Here is a 13,506-nt window from a genome sequence, read left to right as displayed (position 1 = left end):
CCTGCTGAATAACTAGTTGTCCCAGCTCTTCCTCAGTTATTTGTATGAGATTTGTGTCTGTGATGTCCTTCCTGGCATCATTTGTTCTTTTCCTCAGACTTACTTTTAATGGTTATCTTACGGTGTGTTTCTGTAAGTCCAGAACTTTGGCCAAACTTCCTTGCAGGGAGTGCTGCTGCATCCAAGGGGGCTGCACAGGGATGAAATTAAGTGTGTATTTATGTCCTTATAGAATCAGGACTTTAAACTTCAACCTGAGTCTCAGCAGAGCCTTATCTTGTGTCATCTATTATGTCTGCTTCTGGCCTCCTGTAATTAGGGGTTGCATTAACATGCCAAGAACAATGTCAGTGTTCCACCTGGGATTCTGAAAAAACTTGTTGTAAGGATGAAGGAGCATCAATATAGAAAACAGATGAAGGCATCGTGAGTTATGGGACTATACTTACAGTGAGCAAGTCTAGACCCTTAAAGTTATTTTATTCTTTATTTTTTTAATATATTATCCCTTAACTTTTTCACTTACCACTAATGATACGTGTAAGAAATGATGTTATTACACTGAAGGATACCAAGAATAATTATGCAACAGAAATGAGGATTTTTCTGAACAAGAGGGTAAACAGCTATATTAAAACCATGTCTTTGACTTTACATACTGGCTTTGATTTTTCAAACATTCTTGGAATTTGAAGACAGTGAAGATGATTACCTTGCTTTGCCTACACCTCCTGGCGTTAAAGCTCTTGTGTAGCCTCATAGCTCATCCTATTGTTCATGTACTAATCCCAGTCATTTGATTTGCACTACTGCATAGCTTTAGTTTTAGTGTTTGGCCTGAGTGTACCTTCCTGGAATTATCAGTCATTGTTTTCAGGTGTTCTAATGACATTTAATTCCAGAGTTTTGAAAACACTAATTTACTTTTCTCAAATTGAAAGTGCTGTGGTACAATATAATCTTACTGGTTCATACTTGATACTCTCAGTCTTTAGCTTTTTACCCTTTGGAACCTGTTGGAATGCATTTTTGAAGGAGAATGGATTGTAACTTTGGTAAATGAATATGATTACAGAGGCTGTCTGTAATTGGATTTTTACTTAAGAGGAATTAAATTTATGTTATGTTTCCTTATTGGATGCAATGCTGTGCCTGTAATATTTCATTCTCAATACAATTCCTTTTGTTAGGATCATCTCCAATGCTCTTAAGTCAGGCACGTGCACCTGAGAGCACCTGAGTTCCCTCAGTCTGATGCTGACACACTTCTTTGGTGATGTTGTAACATCATCTAAGGATGCCTTCAATGCCTCTGCAATCTGACAGTGTGCAAACATTTGATTTCACCATCTAAAAGTTTATAGGAGAAGTGTCTGTTATTTACTTTCAATTTAGGAGAAATGTAGTTACAGAATGTAGCTCCCATATGCTTCTGTGCACCATATGCTGAGATGCTGGCACACAGACACGCTCCTGTGGGTGGGAATGCAAAGCCAGAAGACAGAGACTGTCACACTGAATATCCCCTTAGCAGTCCTTGCTCAGTCTCCTGGCGGGGCCCTGTAGCAGCAGAAAGGGAAATTTGCTCCCCAAGCTCTACATTTAACACTTGACTTATGCCTTGAAGCAAAGCAGTTGCCTCTGCAGCTATTTTCATTGCTCATATTAATCGCTGTGGTGCATTGGCACCTTCACAGGTGCATCCACACAGTCCGCTAAACGATTCCAGCCCTTCTCTGAAAAAAAGTTATTTTCCTTCAGCCTCTTAAACCTGGCTACCTTTCAGTTTAATTCATGATCTCATGTTTATCATTACAAGAGAAGGTGGTTTGGATTTTATTTTTTTTGTGACAGCAGTTTTCTTTTTATATCAACAGAACTGCATTAAAATGTCATCCCACAGTTTGGCCCCAAGTGTTTAATTCCGGTTTGGTGGGGTTGACTGGTGGTAATAAAAAAGAATAGTTCAAAAGGAAATCCTACATTTCCCCTCTTTGTGGGAATCAATATTATAACTTGAAAGCCTTTATCTGGCAGTGTCCTATTATTAGCTGTTTTATTCATATGTTTGTGTCCATTTTAAATGCTGCAGAGATGGTAGAAATCACACATTATGCCTAGAAGGGATTTATTACTCTGATTTTTTTTCTCAATGCATAAGGCTGCAAATGGACTGCATTTGCTCTCTTGGGGTATCCCACTTGAAAAAACAAAAGAGATGTTGACATAACAGAAATGGCTTTGTGGTATGAGTTTATTTAAAACCATTGTGACAGAACTGAGGATTAAGGGGAAATATTTTTTATGCAGCATAAACCACATATGAGCCAAACCAATCAGTAGTTTGAAACCACCGAGGATAAATAATTTTACTTTCCTGAAGGTTCACTGAAAACAAATTTCTCTCATTCTCCTTCCAGAAGTGCCTATATATGAAAATATTTTTTCTCTTAGAAGTTAAAGCTAAGTAAACTGGGAAGTTTGCAGCAAGCAGAAACGAGGGAACCACTGGAGTGGGTCCATCATGCTGCTTTATGCCTGCCCCTTCCCAGTCTGTTAAAATGCCCTAATGGGTTTTTGCTTTATTATTTCATTTATTTTTTCAGTTAATGCAGCTCACCTCAAGCAAGGTTTTAGGCATGTAGCAAGAATCACAGGAGATCCTCCTCCTCCCCTCCTTTAGGTGTTATGTCTCTTACTACACTATGCATTATATAGTCTTTTCAACTCCTTGTCTTCATTCTTAGACATATCCAATCTACTATATTGTTTGTTATTTTTGTTTAACTTTACTCATGTTTCCGTTGTCACTAATTTCTTTAAGCTCTATGATCTTCATCAAATATTTGCCCTGATTTCATATGTCCTTATAGATATACCCATCTCTTTAAGCATCCAGATAGGCTCAGGGACCTTGGTGAATTATTTGTATGCCTGCAGCTGTGGCGGTTTGTGCAGAAGATTGGGTGGTTAGATAATAACTGATCACAGCAATGGGACGTCTGGTTTAACATCCATACCTTGAACTTCCACCCCTTGTACTGCCATTGTTAATAAATGTCAGGAACGAAGTGTGCTCTTCTGCCAGCACCTAGTGAACATTGCAGCGGGGTGGTTTGCTCTGCAAGCACGGCTCCTGCTGCGTGGGGCTGGCAGTGGAGGATGGAGCTGCCAGCAGCTGTGGGGATGCTGAGGAGATGCTCTGCATCCCCTTCGCCAGACGTCACGTGGACACAGCTGTGTGGCCAAACCTGGGGTGTCCTTGCTGAAGGTAACGAGGCTACACAAACCTTGGGTATCTGAGTCTGTGGCTTGTTTAACCTTCCTGAGGAGGGCAATGACGCCGTGTCCCCGCACAGAGCCACGACCTCTGTCCTCGCCTCCTGTAACTGAGGAGGGCAGGGGCTCACAGTCTGACGGCTGGGGCTGGGAGCTGGGAAGGGTCACGGGATTGGAAGTGAAAGGCAAGGATCAGCAGTTTAGAGGTGGTTATTAATATGCTGATTTGCTGTCACTTGAGTCTAAAGAGACTTTTAACAATTGCTTGTCTTTTGCATGCTCTTCAAAATGCTGATTTTTTCCATAGAAATCTAATTGCATTTTAATAAGATGTTTTTTTTATTTCCAGGTGGTTGCCAACCCATTCCTTTCTCCCATACAGTACTGTAGTTAAAACCCAAAAAATCATGTGTATTTATGGCAGAGCTACATCCCAGTAAATCCTTTAACTGTAAGAAAACAGAGTTCTTTCCCCCTTTCTTTTCATGCACTCCTACTCACATTAAATGCTGGCAACAAGGAAAATATATGCATCCTCAAAAACCTGAATTATTTAGCAATTGTCATAAAATAATACCACAGGTTGTTAAAGTTCAGTAGTAAAATCTGGATTAAATAATTTCATCCTCAGTAGCTTTATGATGCAATGTGTGGACTTGCCTGGAATCAGAGAGCCCGACATGACTAAACTCTTGTGGCCAAATTCAGTTCATTGCTGTCCCTGAGTTTATTACCTTAATCAAGTCATGACCTATCTTTGCTTTGTTTAACCTACACTGGAGGATATAAATAGCCTATAATCTTGGAGATTTTGTGAGAATTAATTATTATTAATGAAATGAAAGACTCCATGATGTGCGGGCTATTTTTATTTGATATAATTACTTACTATTAATTCACTGAATTTAGCAAGTTTTATCCTAGGCTTCCTGTGACTCATTTTTATACATTAAATACTTTTGTTCTCTGTCATAGCTATACAGTACCAATATTCACTGTGAAAAATTAATTATTAGTTCTAAAAAAGGACAACAGACAAAGTGGGGGAGTATAAGAGGTATCACAATATTTAGGGAGCTCAGTTTGGAGGGGCCAGACCTGGTATTTATACCCTGTTGCAAGAAGCATTTAGCTGTAGCATCTGCTCAGTCATTCCCTTAATCTGAAATATGGAAAAGATGATGGTTTTGGAGAAGGAAGCTTTCTTTAATGGTTTTTAGGGGCTTTTTTAACCACTTTGCAGCAGTTTCAATTCCATGAGTAGCAAGTGCATCACATCTTGTGAATCCTGGCCTCGACCAAGTATGTTTACTGGCACATGGCCACAGTGTTATGTGTTTTGTTGCTTGGTTGTACAATGTATCATTGGTTAAACTGTCCCCACAACCTTTAAAATGACTGCCTCCTTGCAAATATTGAATTTATATCATCATTTAGATAACACACTGGTCAAATAAGAATGTGTCTTCATGGTTTTGTGAAGCTTCCAGCACATCACTGAGTGACACATGAACCATGCCCTAAAACCAAATCAGCTTTATTCTGTTAATCCAGGAGAGTGAATCTCACACAGAGCAGCAGGACTGACTGCCAGGAGTGTAATACAATATATATATAAGAGTATAAAGCTTTGTGTCCCTTTGCTTGCAGCTGTGACGTGCCTGTCGGAGCAGGGCGGCTCTGCCGCCGTCGGTGACTGCGTGCAGTGGGCAGGGGCGATGCCAGCCCTTGTCCAGGAGTGCCTCATTCCCTGCAAGGATGACTGCACATTTACCCCCTGGTCTAAATTCACAGCGTGCTCCTCTGACTGTGACACAACCAGAAGCAGGAGGCGGTCGCTCACAGGTATAATCTTTTACAATATTTGTCTGATTGTGATAATGCCTCTGGGGTGTTGGCGGACTGATGCTGGCGTGGTGGGAACAGTTCCCATCCTCAGTTGGTTTTTGATCTGGTTCTGATCATTGCCAGCCTTACACACATTCCAGTACAAGAACAGAGCAGAAAGAGTGGAAAGGTGGTTTTAGACATAAACCAAATGAAACAGTGACCAGGCTTTGTGCCAGTTTATCTGACCTATTAATCTGGGAAGCATGCAGAAAATACATGTACAAGAGTGCAGATCAGTGTGATTTTCTGAAGGAAGTTTAAAACTGGGAGTTCTGTGCTCAGCAGTGTGCCCTAGTTCAACAGGGCAAATTAATACCATGAATAAAGAAAACCCATTATCATTAGAAAAGCTTTGTTTGATCTTTTATATGTATTCATTAAACTCACTGGTTCAAACCATTTGACGGAGCAGTCTCCTGTACTTGCTGTTGAGGTTTGTTGTGTTATTTGAATGCTGACCAAACTGAAAAGCTTTAAAACTCCTTAACGTGAATAGTTTGGAACTGCATGTTTTGCTGGGAGTTGCCTTCCCCCACATGTGGTTAAATCAAATAAAAATGAATTATACTGTTCTTAGAAGGTTTACAAGAAATTTGCTGTTATTGTTCTTCTCAACACTCACATCTTTTCATGTTTCTGTGTTGTGTTTGAGAGCTATGGTGTACCTGGCTTGAGTTTGCTCCTTTAATAGAGGTGGAACGTCAAAGATTTTGACTGTGGAGTAGAGAGCTAAAGCTGCTGTAAGAACATCTGCCAAGATAAAAGCTGGGATCTGAAGGGCAGCAAAATATGTTGGCCACCACTGCTCCTTCCTCCTAGACTCACTTGTCCTTGGCTGCATGGCTGTCTTCTTACTCTGTTACTGCTGGGATGTTCTCTGTGTTTTACTAACTAACAATTACAGCACACATTTATACTGGTTTCAAGCTGCCGTTCCTTAGAGTGGCTCATTAAAGGATAAAGATTTATCTTTTACATAAAAACCCAGTATTACACAATTCTCTGTAGTTTCTGGCAAAGGGCATATTCTAAAACATTCTCTATACCAATGCCTGTATGTTTATAGTTGGAGAAATCCTTGATCCCCAGCGAAATAACAGGTGCCTGATCTCACAAAAAATATTTAAAAATTAATGAATAATTACTTACAGGTAGTTTTAAACCTGATTTTTCTTCATGAACGTTGTGCAACTTAGAAAACAGTACAGCCCTAGCTATCCCCTTTCTTACTCTGTTCTATATCAGATGGAGATCTGTTCAAGTAAGTGGGCCAAAAATGGTTTGTAAAAACCAGGTTTTGCTGGTTTGTCTCCTCACCTGCACTGCATTCGTGACTAACCACCACCAGTCTCTCCCTATCCGACCTTGCTGGGTACCATTCCTCCTGCCAGGATGGAGCTCACGGTCTCAGCCCGTGCCCAGTGAAGGTGTCCTGCAAAGCAAGTGGTGAACATGCACTGAGTGTCCCAGGTGGGGACATGACAATGCTCCAGAGAGCAGCAAGAGACAACCAAATCAGACACTGGGTTTGGTTTGGGCCCCTCTCAGAAGGGGAAGTCAGTGAGATTGGTGCCAACTTGTATTTGCATAAAAACTTCTTGAAAAACAGAGGTAGACAAAAGTCTGGAAAAAATCTCATCTGTTGAAACTCAGTCCAAAGATTTAAGGAAATTGCTATTTTCAAAAGTATTTTGTGATGTTAAAAGTGTCCTTTATCCATTTGCATTTCACCTCTCTCTGTGTATGAATTGTACCTATTGTTCATCACTGCGTGTGTCTCTGTCAAGTGAATGCTTTGGCTTCATTATAACAGTTCATTAATAATGTCATTTAGTGGAAATCTTCTAATTGTTTGCTAAGTATTTGCTTGCCCTCCACTCAATTTTTAATAGTATTATTCATTTTACTTTGTAATTCATTGACTCTACATATAAAATTAGTCATTACTTAAGTGAAAGACTTATTACAGAACATATAAAAATTCAAAGTCATGTTAATGAAAACACAGTTTTTAGGTGAGTTTTCAGTTAATTAATACAGTCAGTTAATTCACTGTATTATGGATACAAAGCACTTTCTGTATTTTTAATGTTTCCTATAATTTTTATGTACAGTATGTATTACCTGATAATATTCAATATATATAATATTTGTTAGTATTCAGAGATGTAATTAAAAAAGAAATATGTAATTCAAAAAGAAAATACTATTTAATTGATGGGTTTATGCCCTCGAAAAAATTTGGAGATGGTATTTTTAGCAGTGATTTTTAAAGCAGTCTGTGAAGATGATAAAAATATCACTACCACTAATTCTAAATATATTTCTTTGTGAAGAGTATGGGATCAATGTCACTTTTCCCTCAAAATAGGGCTTTCATAGCAACTTCTTTTAGGGGGAAGATTGCAACAAAACAGATGGCAGGGAAAGTTGGAAAAAAAAGTCACATTAGTGTGAGATTATTAGCATCCTTACCTCAGACTGTTGTGCTTCGTGTCATGATGGCAAAACATGGGCAAATCCCAAATTCCCATGTTTACTAACACAATGCAGAACATAAAACTGAACATGCAGAGTTTGTGGCTCCTCATGGCTTGTCAAACAGAAAATGCTGGAAATGCCATTAGAGAACTCCCAGTCTATTTAAAGTTTCTTAAAAGACTTTCCTTGAAATATGGGGAGTTGTACCTGAATTTAAATATATACATAAAAGTGTAAACATAGATTTATCTACCAAACTATAAAGATGCTGGCACTAATTGATTTCTTTGCATTTAACATCCCTTTGTGCTGGCAAATCCTACATTCCCCAGAAGTCTGGCAATACAATTTTGAAGGGTGATGATATTAAGGGTCTGCAGTCAGGGCCCTTTACTTTGGAGGTACATGGTTATATGTAAATAGATTTCAACAAGACCCAGCTTGTGTGTGGTGAAATGACTCTGGGTTCCAGACTTGAAAGGGGGTTGTTGAGTTACATAACTTATCTTTTGGTTTTAGTATCTTATTTGTGTGCAATAAAGAGAAAATATTTCTTTTGGGATCAAAGCTTTAAAAACCGTCTGCAGAAGTGTTTTTAGTGCATCCAAGGTCCCCAAGGAACATTTTGAGGATGGGATACAGATGCAGTTTGTTGCTGAAGATGAATTCTCCCTTCTGTGCAGATGCCAAATGCAAAAACATTCCTGAGCTCAGCCAGCATCAAGATTGTTCCACGGCACCTGTGCCAAGAAAAGCATTGATTTTTATCTTTAGAGGCTGTGTACCTACATTTGTTCCCTTGAGCAGCTGTGGAGATGCAGGGAACATGAACTCTCTTTTTTGCATGATTTCTTCTTGCCCTGGGGACCCCTTCTCATGCCTTGAAGTCCTGCAGGAGAAGGGCATGGAGAGTGCAGTTGCAGAGAGCTGTACTATGGGTTTATTTGGATGCTGCTGCTTCCTAAATCTACGGAAAGAGCCTTCTTCTAAAACCTGTTGAGGGAACAGAGCAAAGGAAAACATAAAAGCAAATACAACCATTGAAATTCTTTCCAGCCCTAATAATTTACTGAGGATTATCTTCTTCTGTTTTCTTCAAAGCACTGTTTGTGTGCACAGCACATCTCTAACTAATTTGTAAAGAAATCTCAAAGAAGTTGTAGCTAATGTAGAGTCCTCTGGAAGTTGTCTTGGCAACCACTGATTGTGAACAAATAGAGACAAAACAATCAACTTATTTTCATCAGATAATTAGAGGAAAATGATATTATATGAAATTACAAAGCGGTTTCTGGGCAGGACCATTCCTAGAGTAAGACTTTGTATTTTACTCCTTGATCTACCCATCAGAACAGTATTTCCAAGTTCTCTGGTTGCCCCTGGAGATCACTGCATTGTCCTTGCACACCAGAGCACTGGCAGCAGCTAATAGATGCTTCAGAAACATCCCTGAATATTAACATTCAGATTGTCTTGGTTCTAATGTGTTGAATTAATGCAAGTATAAATAATGTGACGTGTTGTTATCAAGAGGAGCAGATGTTGAGCTAACGCGCCGATTTCTGTGCTTGGAACAGGGCGAAGCAGAAAGCGAGACAAATGCCAGAACACTGAAGTTTATCCTCAAGTTGAAACAGAGCCGTGCCCCTGCGAGGTGTTCACCTCCCAGCCCCATGGAAATTGGTCTGACTGCATTATCAGAGGGCGTCCATCGGAGCTGCAGCCGGGAATGCCATCCCAGGGAGTGGCCAGGGAGTGTGGCGAGGGCGTGCGGCTACGAGCCATCGCCTGCTATGACAGGACCGGCAGACTGGTGGAGCCATCTCGCTGTAGCAGTTCGGGTAAGGAGATGTAAAACAGCCCACAGCACATGTGAATTGCACTCCATGGCTCGCTGTGGAGCTTATCTGAGGTGTGCGCTTGATGGAATAGCTGTCACAAGTTTGCCGTGGGTGTTGAACATTGTTCTTTGAATATCTTCTTATTGCTCTTTAATGCTGAGGTTTTCCTCAGTGTAAGGCTCTGCTGGCATTTCTGCAATGGAAATGAAGCACAAGAGGGCTAAAGTTGGCTACGCTGCCAGAATACCAGAGGCATTTCTTTTATTTCCCTGAAAATCCCATGAAAGTATAAGCTTTGGAGGAGGTATATTTATTTCAATCAGCATTTTGTTTGAAGATATCTCCTACTTCTGCTTTCACTTGTCCAGAAGTTTTTATTCCCTTTTACTAAGTTTGGAAGTTTGCATTGTTGTTATCAATGAAGGAATTCGGAATTTTCTAGAGATAATTATATTTAATTACAAAATCCCAGTGCTGTCACCTCCTGTCCCTCATGCCATGCACACACGGCTTCAAGAGCCAGTGGCCTCCTCCTTGCAATTATCTGCCAGTGTTAAGCTCAAACTCATGGAGTATATTTTCATGTCACTGCTTGCTGGGGTGCTGTCACCTGTATTTCATGTATAATCTAGTAGCCTGTATCAAACAGAAAGAGGGCAGAATTAAATGCAGAGCAAGCGGGAAATTCCATTCCGTTTGGATATTTTCTCCTAGTTTCCATGATATGCAGTTCATTGCAGTCATAGAATGGTTTGGGTTGGAAGTGACCTTAAATATCATCTCATTTCAGCCCCCTTCCACTATCCCAGGTTGCTCCAAGCCCCGTCCAACCTGGCCTTGAACACTTCCAGGGATGGGGCAGCTTCTCTGTGCAACCTGTGCTAGTGCTTCACCACTCTCAGTCAAGAATTTCTTCCTGATATCTAATCTAACCCTGCCCTCTGTGCATTTGAAGCCATTCCCCCTTGTCCTATCACTTACCACAGACATAAGCCTTTATTTTAGGAACCAGTTCTGTACCTGTCCTACCCCCAAACCACTGCTGCTCTCTGACTTACAGTCGAAAGGCTTGGGACACCACAGAGCAGGATGTGAGCTGATGAGCTGTGTGATGGGAGGGGGAGAAACGATGTCTCAGGAGGAGATTAAGTAATAGAGTGGGCACTACGAATGTTCCTGAGGGTGTAAGGGAGCAGAGAAATCAGCTCTCTTGGGGGGTCTTCATGATGGGGATCAGCAGCCTGAGCTGCATGTAATAAAAGGAAAAAACCTGCACCCTAATGAAGTGATTCCCTCCTGGAATAAGTTCCTCTTGCAGCTGTTGGTGGCTGTTCCAGCTGGCTGCACGGGTTCATAAAGCAGCTTTCCACGGTTTGTGTTTCAACAATGTGCTTTTGTACCAATTGATTATGCCTCTGTGGCCCATGAAGGAGGAGTAGTATACCTTTCCCCCACATTACCTTTTCTTCTGCAAAAAGGGAGCTGCTGGGTTTTGGAAGGTAGGCTTGCCTGTGGCATGACTTGCTCTTTTGAGAAACTCAGTTTTTTTATCACTATTAAAAAGGGGAGGCTGTCTATGCGTGGGGCTTTTCTAAATAACCTTGCAGCCTGTTTTCTGCCAGTGATATTTATGTGGCATTTTTAATGGTCTGGCTTCTCTTAGGGAGGTAGTAGGGAGTGGTAGCTCTAGGGGGTTATTGTTGGCTTTCTTGTCTTGAGCTTTTTATGTGAGCAGAAATGATTGTGACACTGCCCTGGCACAGGGCCCACGTCAGAGGCAGAGGGGTGGTCAGTGACTTTGAGCATAAGGGACTAAAAATGGGCAGAAGCTCCATAGGCTGCACTTCCATCACCTGGGGCCTGCCTTCCAAGGTTACATGAAGACAAGTCTGATATTTATGGTCTCTGGAGCTGGGAACTTTCAAAATGCACTTCTGAACACCTTATTGAATTAGTGATAGAAACAAATCATTATCCAATTAATAATTAGCAGAATGCTTTTCAACCATAATGGAGAAGAGCAATTTACAGAAGCATGCAGAATTGCTAAGCCCTGAGAAATTACTCATGATAGTGGTTTTTTTTAAGCAGCTCAGTTTGTCTGGCTCACAGTTAGTATCAAGTGACCTTTTAACATTTGCTAGCTGGCCATGATTATGGCTAATTAATCCATTGTCTTGTATATTGAATGCCAATCACTGTGATATCTGGGCATTGTTCTTGCTTTATGAGGTGGGGATAAGCAGATTCCTCTTTTACTCCTTTCAGGTCTTTGGACTTCTCTTTGTTGCCTGCTCTTTTCCTTCTGCAGGACAGTGCTTTTCCTTCCTTTCCCTTGAGCCAGAACAGAAGTGAGAAGTTGTAAGGCTTAGACCTCAGTTCTTTGGTGGGTTCTTTTGAAGAACTACAAAATGTAGAAAGAGAGATGTAAGGATGTAAATTGTGCCTCTAGAGTAGGAGTAAATTTGTCCCAGATTTGATAATGTCCTGAGTACACAATGGTGTAGAACAGAATAGGTCAGTTTGTAGTTTTTCTGGAGGGCAAATTCTGGGCTTTTGCCTTCTTGCTGCAGTGATTTTCATTTTCCTTGTGAACTTAGACTTGAGTAGGGTTTATTTCATTGGGCAATGTGACCTGTTATGTGAGTGCATCAAAGTTGTCAAGTGAATGTACTGTGAGTTTGAGTCTGGTGTGGAAATAAACTGCTCAGAAGGATTCAGGGTCTGAGGCCCTGCTCTTACGCTGACTTTTCTGAGTGATTCTGCATTTGCAACTTGGGGGGCGAGAGGGGAACCTAACTAAAAACCCAGTTCAGTCTGTTCATCTGTGTTTCCTAGCAGTCTAGACTCCAGCTGTCCTGAGCCTATTATCTGCTGGAAATCAGTATTTTCTCCCCAGTGGTGTAGTTACCACATGCAGAGTATCCCAAGGTCCAGAAACAGTGAAGACAGATTTTGGAAATTCTCTGTCAACTTCCCTGTGGTCTGCAGCTTCTTCTGTCAGGATCTGAGACCTGGGCTGTGGGGAGGGACCTCTGGCTTGACCCACCAGAGCTGAGAAAGACTGGTGTCAACACTTTGGGTCAGCTGAAGTCAGCACACTGGTCACAAATGACTGATTTACCCACCCTCACTGCTATTAATTATGTTTTTGCTCATGATCATTAGATATGAGAAGCTTAAAAATACAAATCACAGGCTTTTCTGAATTTTATTCCTTTCTATAACTAATATTTTCTCCAGGAAAAAAGTACACTTCCATTTTTTTTTCATGGCTGGCTTTTATGATAAACTGCTTTATTTTGGTAGTGTCACCTTTTTCCTTGATCACCCATTTAATAAGCTTGAGAAGTGAGTGATCTGCATTTTCCAGTTGAGGTGGTGATTTTCTCCCAGATTTGGTTCACCATTGTTTTTCTTCCTTTAATTTGGAAATGCACTTATGAAATCATGGATAGAGGTAACTATCTCTAACTACATTACAAAATTTGGTAGTTTGCCTAATTTCACTTCCTATCAGAAGACTGCTTATATTGTGTTGAGCTCACTGCTGGTCCAGAGGGTCTCCATTTTCCAACTGGTGTCTGGAGCATCCTCTTTGGCCATGAAATTGTCCTTTTAATTGCAGTTCATCCGCTTCTCAATCTGTCATCTGAGCTGCTCATGCTATTTTTGAATTTCCATCTCCTTTGTTTTGAATGATTTCCCGTCATCCCTGTGCTTCTCTTTCTTGTGTGCGATGCCAACAGGGTTTTTTTAATCTTAGAGGAACATAGGGTGCCTCATCTGTTCCAAATCAAAGGCTGGAGACTTCTGTGCTCTTGCATGGAGGTTCTGCTTTTGATCCGACGGGCGATTTATGGAAAGCAGGAATTTATGAAGAGTGCTTATCCTATTCAAGTTCTGCTGTGCTCACAACAACAGGAACCTGGAGGGAAAAGACACAACAGACACATAGATCCTGGTTTTAAATCACAGAGTGGTTAGCTGCGACCTGCACTCACCTTAAAAAGCT

At 40.8% G+C, this 13,506-nt stretch overlaps 1 protein-coding gene across 1 annotated transcript in view; it reads left to right on the top strand.

Annotated features, from left to right (window-relative positions):
* THSD7B (thrombospondin type 1 domain containing 7B) overlaps positions 1–13,506 on the top strand; it is a 253,080-nt gene that overhangs the window by 149,882 nt on the left and 89,692 nt on the right. Inside the window, exons 15-16 of the mRNA XM_017740110.1 lie at positions 4,930–5,124; positions 9,228–9,491. Of these exons, the coding sequence (XP_017595599.1) occupies positions 4,930–5,124; positions 9,228–9,491 (459 nt within the window). The remainder of the gene's footprint in view (positions 1–4,929; positions 5,125–9,227; positions 9,492–13,506) is intronic.

Source organism: Corvus brachyrhynchos, unplaced genomic scaffold, assembly GCF_000691975.1.
Source record: "Corvus brachyrhynchos isolate BGI_N302 unplaced genomic scaffold, ASM69197v1 scaffold126, whole genome shotgun sequence".
NCBI lineage: Eukaryota > Metazoa > Chordata > Aves > Passeriformes > Corvidae > Corvus > Corvus brachyrhynchos.
This window is presented reverse-complemented; position numbering and strand designations above follow the sequence as displayed.